The sequence below is a fragment of the Rattus rattus genome, chromosome 10 (assembly GCF_011064425.1).
Source record: "Rattus rattus isolate New Zealand chromosome 10, Rrattus_CSIRO_v1, whole genome shotgun sequence".
Classification (NCBI taxonomy): Eukaryota; Metazoa; Chordata; class Mammalia; order Rodentia; family Muridae; genus Rattus; species Rattus rattus.
Genome location: NC_046163.1, coordinates 53,022,667 through 53,032,956, shown reverse-complemented (window position 1 = coordinate 53,032,956; position 10,290 = coordinate 53,022,667). Strand labels below are relative to the sequence as shown.

General features: G+C 40.0%; 1 protein-coding gene across 1 annotated transcript; it reads right to left on the bottom strand.

Moving 5' to 3' along the window:
* Window positions 1–1,104: 1,104 nt before the first annotated feature.
* Window positions 1,105–2,082, bottom strand: LOC116911715 (olfactory receptor 6Y1). Its single transcript, XM_032915686.1, has one exon. The coding sequence runs from the start codon at window positions 2,080–2,082 to the stop codon at window positions 1,105–1,107; it is 978 nt and encodes a 325-aa protein (XP_032771577.1).
* Between the last annotated feature and the right edge of the window lie 8,208 nt (window positions 2,083–10,290).

The window sequence follows — 10,290 nt, the reverse complement described above, 5'->3', positions numbered from 1 at the left end:
AATAGTTTTTACTAGTAAAGAACATGTTAGAAAACCAACTATTTATAAAATACTTTCAGGGGAAAGAGCCACCAAAGTCTTTAGGATTTCATCCGTCCAAATTATATATATGCTCTAGTTAATATAGTGACTTACATACAGTGTAAATCAGGTTTACATTTGTTAATTATACAAATCCAGTTTCCAAAACCCATGACATTTTGAGGTATCAAAGATTAGAAATTCAGTATATGCTCTTGTAGAGCACACTTCATCCTGTAACTGTGAAGTAATTTTTATTTATTATATTTATATTCTTCATGTATTTTCCACCAAGGACTCAGCCTGTAAAATTGATTTGAGAGGTCTGTGCAGATTGGCTCAGTGGGTAGAATCCTTGGTGCACAAGCGTGAAGATCCAAGTTTAGATCTCCAGTGTTCATGTAAAAAGCCAGGTCTGGTGCCAGGTATTTACAATCCTAACTCTGGGAGGCAGAACTAGGAGGACCCAGAGATTCTGGTCTAGCCAGTCATTGACCTCCAGGTTCAGTGACAGACAGCATCTCAAAAAAAAAAAAATTCAGAGGTAGCAGAAGATAATTGATGCTGACTTCTGATCTCTACAAATAAGTGCTTTTACTCACCTACCACCCTACATGAGCACACGTGATCACACCATCTTCACATACAAATTTATTTAAAAGGATTTTGGATAAAGTTATAATATACATTTAAATATGTTTTGCTTTGTTACATTGAATTTTATGTATAAGTTTTCAAAAGTCTTACCAGTACTGTGTAGTAGAATAAATAAGTCAGACTGAGGAAATACGTAGTGGTCATCTACCTAATTATACCAGAAGGAATTCTGTAAGCTTTACATTTTTTAAAAATCTTAATTTAACTTTATTTTTATTTTGTGCATATGGGTGGTTTGTGTACGTCTGTGCACCATGCGTGTTGCCAGTGGAGGCCAGAAGAGGGCATTAGATCCCTGGGAACTAGACTAGCAGATAGGTGGTTGTGAGCTGCTGTGTGGGTGCTGGAAATGGAACTCAGGTCCTCTCGAAGAGGATCTAGCACTTTACTACTGAGACATCTTTCCAGTGTGATTCTGTACACGTTTTAGCTACTGAAGTCCCCATCTCCTCCAGGTCCACTTCTATTGCAAAGTATAGTCTTTTTGAGGGCCATTTTTACATCACGATTCCTCAAACAGTATATGATGGGGTTTAGAAGAGGAACAATGACAGTGTACAGAACAGACACCACTTTGTTTGAGTTGTAGGCATACATGAGCTTAGGGCGGGCATATGTAAAAAGGGTGGTAGAGTAAAAAAGAGTCACAACTGTCAGATGAGAGGCACAAGTGGAGAAGGCCTTTTGACGACCCTGAGCTGACGGGATCTTGAGAATGGTGACAAGGATGATGGCATAAGATGTCACTACCACACAAAGTGGGACAGCAATGACCATGAGGGCCAAGAAGAAGTCTACTAGCTCAGCCTGAGAGGAGTCCTCACAGGAGACATTGAGGAGTGGAGAGATATCACAGAAGTAGTGATTGATAGGTGGTGTGCCACAGTAGCGCAATCGGGCTATGAAAACCATCTTGATCATGGCGGTCATGAGCCCACAGGACCAGCATCCCCCAGCCAGGATTCCACAGAGCTGATTGGTCATAATGACAGGGTAGCGTAGTGGATTGCAAATGGCTACATAGCGATCAAACGCCATGACAGCAAGGAGTATGTACTCAGTGCAGACAAAGGTCACAAAGAAGTAAAGTTGTGTCATGCAGCCATTGAACGAGATGCTCTTGTCCTTGCTGAGGAAGTCTACCAGCATCTTGGGACTGACGACGGTGACATACCACATCTCCAGGAAAGAGAGGTGGCTTAGAAAGAAGTACATGGGCTTGTGCAGTTGCCCGTCACTGCGAATGGCCAGGATGATGAGAAGGTTCTCTACCAGCGTCAGCAGATAGGTTACCAAGAAGACAGAGAAGAGCAGAAACTGGAAGGCTGGCCGTGTTGGAAATCCAAGAAGAATAAAATGTGTTGTCGCGGTCCAATTGTCTACTTGCAGAACCTTGATGACCATGGCTGGCTGTGGGCATAGGCAAAGTCAGATCTTTCTGTGCTCCAAGTACCATTATGCGATTGATTATACTGACAACCTGCCTCTAGCAATTCATCCTAATGAGAGCTTTCTTGCTTTTATGTATTTGTGTCCTTTTGAATTATGAACTAAAACTCTTGAGTGGCAATTAGTTATAGGGAGTCTATATTTTGAGTTTTAAAATATTAGCTTAAGAAGTGTGACTTGCCCTGGTCACACAGAGCAGTAAAGTCAGAGCTCCCAAGTCTGAGCACTGTGTTTTTTCATTATGTTACTGCTGGGCATAGGGAAGTCCCTTTATACCACCCTCTCACTATGGGCAAAGCATCCCATGTATCCCGTGCAAGAGAACGTAAGACATTCAATTATTTACTAGGTGTAATTTGTGTGATGGGGGTTAGTTTCAGAACCCTACTTACCTGTAAAATAGAGACAATCATATTTAGTTAACCTAAAAATATTACAAAGCAATAATTGTGCTTACCCACAGGTTAATATCAAATAAAAGTGCTATGTGAACATTTACCACCTTCTCAGGAAAAAGTTGGATGAGTAATTTGATGGACATTTCTTTCAATCCAATCCATTGTATCTTGATGGGCAATATGGTAAATATATGTTTAACCCCCACCCTCGCTAAGTGAACATATTATATGGGCTTTCAAAATAGTCATTATTTTACCTTTTAGTTAAACGTCATAGGAAGGTGTCCACACTTTGTAAACATCACATGGGATTTAGCAATTATGTTCCCGTAGATATTTACTGCTATTTTTCAATGCTACTGTTCTTAGGCCTAAATCAGAACACATTCTCTTCTCTATAATTCCCTTTCCCCTGACCCTACCAATAAGAAAACTGAAAAAGGACATGGTGAAAATGTCAGTTATCTGTTAATGGAAAAGAGGGAAGAAATTGGACAGTTTTCTGATTGTTAAAAAACTCATTGATTTGGGAGTGATATTACAAAAATCTTTCCTGTTAGTAGGGCTTCTTTTCTGGTACTTAACTGAAGCATGGTCCCTGTCTAGGATGAGCTGAGACTTCCTCCAGAACCTCTCAGGACAGAAGTAGTTCCTGGTTTCCAGTTCTTTTAAAATCTGTCCTTTCGTTTCTTTGTTTTCCCTAGAGCCATTCCTGTTCCTTATTTCTTAACGTCAGTGCTTTTAAGGCATAAGCATATAAAATAAATCAGAGAGGGCCATTTCCTGAAGAAATGGTGTGAGTGAGAGAGAGAGACAGAGAGACACAGACACAGACACAGACACAGACACAGACACAGACACAGACACAGACACAGACACAGACACAGACACAGACACAGACACAGACACAGACACAGACACAGACACAGACACAGAGAAGGGATGCTGTCTGTCATATCTATTTACTTCTTTTCATTTATACTGCAGATTTAGGATGTTAAAAACAGAAGACTATATCCTATGAAGATGCTTAGGAAGGAAAACACACATCATGATAAAAAGTAAAAGGAAATTAGCTGAGCAATTTTAATAGTTGTTTTATGCTGAAATGCATTTTTCTTTAATTATGTTTTCATTTACTCGTGTGTGTGTGTATGTGTGTGTGTGTGTGTGTGTGTGTGTGTGTGTGCATGCGTGTATTGAAATCACAGGAAAATCTATATGAGTTTGTTCTGTCTTTTATTATGTGGATTCTGCAGATGGAACTCTGGTAGTCAGAGATTAGTTGGCAATAATCTTTACCAGCTGAGCCATCTCATTGGTCCAGAATATAGTTTCATATAAACATACAAACACAAATGATGTGATCATTGATGATCACAGTCTAATATTTACTAGTAGAACTGTGGAGGCAGTAAAGACTATAAACGTGAGATTTAGGAGTCCTCCTTAGATTTTTCTTAATCATCTTAAGTTTTTCCTTTAATCTCTGAATTCAAGAGTCAAATTCGAAATCATTTAGGATCATTTCTATTTGCCTTTCTTTCTCTATATCTCCATTCAAATCATTCCTTTTCTGCTAACAAGGGGTTGCATTGCTGTTTAGGGCTTATTTTTTGTCTCTGCTAGCATGTCTCAACTTCCAGATCCATGTGCATACAATGATCCATGGCAATTCCTGCACACATTTTTACATTTTAGAAAATGACAGGCAAACAACCACGCAGCATATACTAGCTGATATGAGGCCCCTAAAACATATAGAGCAGAGGACTGCCTGGTCCGATCTCACTGAGAGAAGGCGCACCTAACCCTTGGGATACTTCAGGCCCCAGGGAGGAGGGAGGTTTGGTGGTGTGTGTGGGGGGGAGGGGGAGTGGGGACATTCTCTTGGAAACACCGGAGGAGGTATGGGATGAGGAACAGTGGAGGGCAGCCTGGAGGGGGATAACAACTTGACTGTAAAAAAAAATTGAAGAATAATAATTAAAATTAGGAGAGAAGAAAAACAAAAGAAAATGACAGGCAAGGAATCATACCCTGATGTCTTATTCTGTAGGCATCTCCCATTGCCTCTAAAGAATCATAACAGACAATACAGTGCTAAGCTGGCCCTAGGATATCATCCAATCTTTCAGGAGCTTCACAATGAACACAGTCATTCTTAGGATGTGTAACTCAAAAGCTGTATGAAGATAGAAGAGAATGAAAACAAAAGAATTTCATTTGATTTGAAGAATAAGTCAGCAAGCACAAAGGACATGTTTTCGTAGTCATCAGCCCTTCCTTTGACTCCCAACAGAAATACAAACTTATAGACAAGTGTTCAGAACCAGAGAGAAATTAATGTAAAACACATGGAAAAATAAACAAAGGAGAGTATCAAACAATATGTCAGGCATCTGTCTGAACCATTTCATCCTTATGCCATGAGTCTTAGCTTTCAGATCTTTAGCAGTTGAGTAAAATAATTAGAAGTTCAATATGGTCACATCAAAACTCTAACCTATAAATAAATAGCAGTATAAACTATGGAATTAATCTATAATACTGTAATATGTAATTGCTGTATTTTGATAAGCAAGAAAATGAATACATGAACTGAGAGAATGTCTTATCAAAAATACGTACAGTGTAAATATACTAAGGAGTTGAGGTTCCTAATATCCAGGGCTGGCTTGTTTGAATTATATCCTACCTAAGACTAGAAAGCCTTTCTGGCAGGCAGGAGAGAGACCGGCTTTCTTACTGAATAGCCTCTCCTCCAGCAACCAAGTCCTGTGGAGGTTGTGTCCAATGCATGACAACATCATTACTGTGGAGAACTGCCTCAGTCTGTAAATCTGTAGTGGTGACTCTCAGTGACAGAATTGAGATTAAATAATCAGATTCAAATTTATTGCCAATTGCTGTGTGTGTGTGTGTGTGTGTGTGTGTGTGTGAATATAGAAGATATTATATGTGAGACACATACAAACATATGTGATGTGTGTGTGAGAGAGAGGGAAGAAGGAAGAGAAGAGAGAGAGAGAGAGAGAGAGAGAGAGAGAGAGAGAGAGAGAGAGAGAGAGAGAGCATTTCCTTTCTCAGGCTCCTGCCTTAGCCTCAGGAGTGCTGTTGTCTTGGGTGTTTATGATCATCTCACTGTCTTTCTGTGTTGTTTTATCTTTAGTTTTAGTATCTCTCTATATGAAATAAAAATTTCAAATTTAAGAAGTAATTAATTAAGGAGCTGAAATGAGAGTCAAGAGCTAGAGAAAATTCCTGAATAATAATATCATAAAATCATTAGTATTTCAGTTTTAGGATTCTTTCTTTTCAACAGATAAGATGATTTAGGATATTACAGTGTCTTCCCTAAAATTAAATGGCCAGAATAGTCATTTATTGAGGATTACATGCCAGTCCCTAGTAATCTTCAATCTTGGGTATCTTAATTAAATTAAATTAATTGTACAATACAATGCAGGTCCTATGGACACATTACTTTACCCTTTTGCTTTATTTCAACAGAATTATAAAAGCTAAATGTGAATCTTCAAAGGATCATTTAAAAAAATGTGTTCCTCAAGCTTTTACAGTTTTAAGTCTATTGCATACTTATAAATGTGTGTGTGTGTGTATGTATGCACACATGTGTGCACGTGCACACACACACACATACACACACATAGTTAAAGAAGTAGAAGGGGATGATAAATATTTGCAACATGGTGGTTGGGAACTGCAAGGAACCAGATAGGTTAAATGATTTAAGCCTCTTCCAAATTTATGAATCTCAATGCACAGACCAATGTTTCTACCCATCCTAAAAGGGATGGAAAGTTCAGTACTTAAAACAATAGCACTACTTAAGAAAGAGTCTGTGGTTGGAGGTCATAGCCTTTCTCTTTGGAACACAGAGATTTATGAGTCTATGATTCGTGTCCTGGGGCTGCACAGGACACATCATTCCTTCATCAAAGCATCACTTTGCTTTGTTCTGAAATCAGAATCATGCCTATCTAATATTCCAATGCCTCACCACACCTTGTCAGCATACAAACACCTTCCAATGTCCAAATACAGTTAGTGCCTTTGGTCCTTTTGCTTGTAGTCATTCTTGCATGTTCTCCAGGAAATTTCATGGGAGTAAGACCAGATTACTTCTAAAAGCATGTGTAGGGATTAAGGCTTGATTTTTTATCCTGAGGACACGGTAAGGAATAACATCTGCCCTTGAGCCTTCCCTCAGGGAAGAGGAGAGGCTCTGCCTCTGATTTCCCTGAAGAGGAGTGGCAGTGGTCTGCCTCCGCAGGTAATTAATGAGGAGACCAGGACCATAGTGGGCTTGGAAAGAGATTTGCTGTATTGTTTGTGAACAAAAGAAGGCCAGATAAGAAATTTTATTTGGGCAAATTTCTTGAGGTAGCAATTATATTAAAAATCTCTACATGAGCTCTGTGAGGATGGATTAGTGAAACTGTAGATCAGAAAGTCTCTAGAGTGGTGACAACTAGTGATAGATGTGAGAGATAATCTCCTATGCCCAGTTCAGTCTTTCATCAGTTCCCATAAGAAAGTAAGAGTAATGTATGTCAGTCAGAGGTAGACCTATCTGTCTTGAGTATTTTATGGCCAGATACTTTTAAATGGAAGTGGAACATTTGTGTTTCTCCAAATCAGTTTTAGGGGATACAATTCTAAGCCAGTTCCCCTTTCACAGGATTGTTGGCAACAACTGTGATTCAGGGGCTTAGTAGAATAGTTCCTAAGTTTGATTCAAGGCAGAATAATTACCTGTTACATAATGATCTCCTCTAATTAACTCGGTTTTTACTGAATTAAGTTTCAGAACTATAGGGGGATATGTGCTTATCCAACACCCCTGATCCCCTGTAGTCTTTGTAGCTTTTCAACACTATAGCATACGTTTGCAATAATTATTTTACCTAGAGGGGAAGGTGGCTAGTCTATTGATCTCATTTTGAGCCCCATTAATCTGTAGCATATCCTAGGGTTTCTAGTTGAATATAAATGCTACCATATGATACATTTTGAATAATCAATGCAGTGAAAGACAAACTTTCCTTCTGCTTCAGTACCATAAATAACAGTCAAATAATTATCTTCCAAGAAGTGCAGTAGCTGGCTTCTTATGCTGATATCCTTATTTAACATAAAAAACATGCACATACACTCACATTTCTAGTACTCCTCATACATGTATTCATCCTGGTGCTGTCACACATCATTCTCCCCCTACTCCCTTTGAAGGAGGGAGGCTCAAACATCTACAGACTTGGATTCTTCGCAAGCCAGTGGGATTCAATGATATAACGTGTAGATCTTTAGTAGAGCAGATGACATGGTAGTTGGCAGAGCCTTGTGCCCATTTCTCACAGGAAAGCTTTGAAGCAACAGAAGATTTAATGCCACCCAACAGCTCCGACTCACTCACATTTTTCAAAAGGCTCGACACAGCTGCCTGAAGAGATCTCTGTTAAATTGCTGGGTACATGTGCAAAGTTTCCTCCTTACCATGTTGTAACACTGCTCATCAAAGGTTCAAACAAGACAAACCAATCTTTAAAATAAGTAAAATAAAAATCTGATCAATTCTTAATTTATGAAATGTGATCTCCAATTATTACCTGTGTCTCTTAAAGAAAACAATTAAAATCTGACCAAATTCTCCCTCCTTTTGAAGAAACGAGTGGTTTTTTTTTTTCAACTGACCGTTTTTCTGGGTATGTAATTTTTTTCCTACCCTCTCAAAGGATCTCCAGACTGTGCTGAAAAATGAGAAGAAATCATGTAGACAGGAAGAAAGACACTGTTCCCAGCCTAGACAGGAAGGCTGTTTATTTATGAGCTAGAAGTAGGCACCGAATGGAGTTATTTGTGTACCTTTCTTTCTCCGAGCTACTGGATGAGCACAAAGTACCCACAGGGGACTTCTCAAGAGACACAGCCTTAAGAAAAGGATTTGGCTCTTCCAGAGCTCAAGGACATCCTGGGGGAATAGTAGAGAAAAACCTAAGTGAGACCTCAGGCCACAGGAGGGACCTTAGAGTGGAAGTTCATAGCTTTGTCTTTCCGGTCGGACTCCAGGGATAAAGAAGGTGGATAAATAAAATAGTGGTGTGTGTGTGTGCGTGCGTGCGTGCGTGTGTGTGTGTGTGTGTGTGTGTGTGTGTGTGTGTGTGTGTATGTGTGTGCGCGCGCGCGCGCGCATGCGCCATTAGATGATTATAATGCAAGCCATTTAGAAAAGTGTGACATGTATTCATCCTTATTTGGCGATTTAGATGTATGAATAAACACTGATTTGTCAAACATCAGACACTCAGATAGTTACAATTGTTACCTCTATACCTGGCTCTTATGCATTAGTCTTGTATATAAATTATATATATATATATATATATATATATATATATATATAAACAATGAAATCTGTGTTTTCAAAAGAAATTGTGAGTGAGAACATATTTGTAGTTTGTATTTTGTCTTTCAGGAACTTTCGGGTATGGCTTTAAAAGTATGTTCAGATACATGTGGTGTTTTATAGGTTCACACACCTGTAGAACCTATAGATTCAAGAGTACCTAGCCTAAAAGCCATAGTCATGGTAGAATATGAGCAGGAACATGGCATGCACAATGAGGGATCTCCACCACTGGAGGAGGCTGTATTTCTCTAGAGCTGAGAAAGAAGAGGGGGCAGCCAGGAGAGGATAACCCTTTCAAGTATTAAGCTAAATTATTTTATTTTCTTCATTTTTTCATTTTTATTGGTTCTGTTATTTATTTACATTTCAAATGTTGTTCCCCCCCACACACACACAAACCCTCTATACCGTCCTCCCTCCTCCTGCCTCTATGAGGGTGATTCCCTACCTGCTCACCCACTCCTGTCTCAGTGCCCCAGCATTCCTCTATCCTGGGTCATCAAGCCTCCACAGATCCAAGGGGCTCCCCTCCCAGTGATGCCAGATAAGGCAATCCTCTGCTACATTACCAGCTAGAGCCATGGGTACCGCCTGTTTACTCGTTGGTTGGCAGTTCAGTCCCTTAGAGTTTGGGGGACCTGCTTGGTTGATACTGTTGTTCTTCCTATGAGCTTGCTAAACTGTTCAGCTCCTACAGTCCTTGCTCTAACTTCTCCATTGGATTCCCCATGCTCAGTTCAATGTTTGGCTGTGTACATCCACATCTGTATTGGTCAGGCTCTGGCACAGTTTCTCAGGGGAAAGCTATACCAGATTCCTGTCAGTAAGTACTTGTTGGCATCAGCAATAGTGTCTGGGTTTAGTGTCAGCAGATGGGATGGATCCTCAGGGCTTCTGGATGGCCTTTCCTTCAGTTTCTGCTCCACTCTTTGTCCCTTCATTTCCTTTTGACAGGAGGAACTATGAACTAATATTTTGAGGTGAGTGGGTGGCCCCATCCCTCAACTGGGGGCTGTGCCTATCCACTGGATATGGTCTCTACAGGTTCTATATCCCCTTATTGGATATTTCAGCTAATGTCCTCCCTCTTAGGTCCTGAGAACCTCTTGGGTCCCTGGCATTTGGGACTTTCTAGTGGCTTCCTCCTGTTCTTCCTATCCAACTGCTACACATCTAGTTTCAAATTCTTGACCCTCTGTACTTCTCCTCCATTTCCTCCCACATCTGAACTATCCCATCTTTTCCCCTTCCCCTCCTTTCTCTAGTCCGAATCCCTCTCTCTCTACTTCCCAGAGATTATTCTCTTCCCCCTACTGAGTAGGACTGTAGCAT

Bases quoted from the DNA above. Each gene is read 5' to 3' on its own strand.
- LOC116911715 (XM_032915686.1), bottom strand. From the start codon at position 2,082: ATGGTCATCAAGGTTCTGCAAGTAGACAATTGGACCGCGACAACACAT.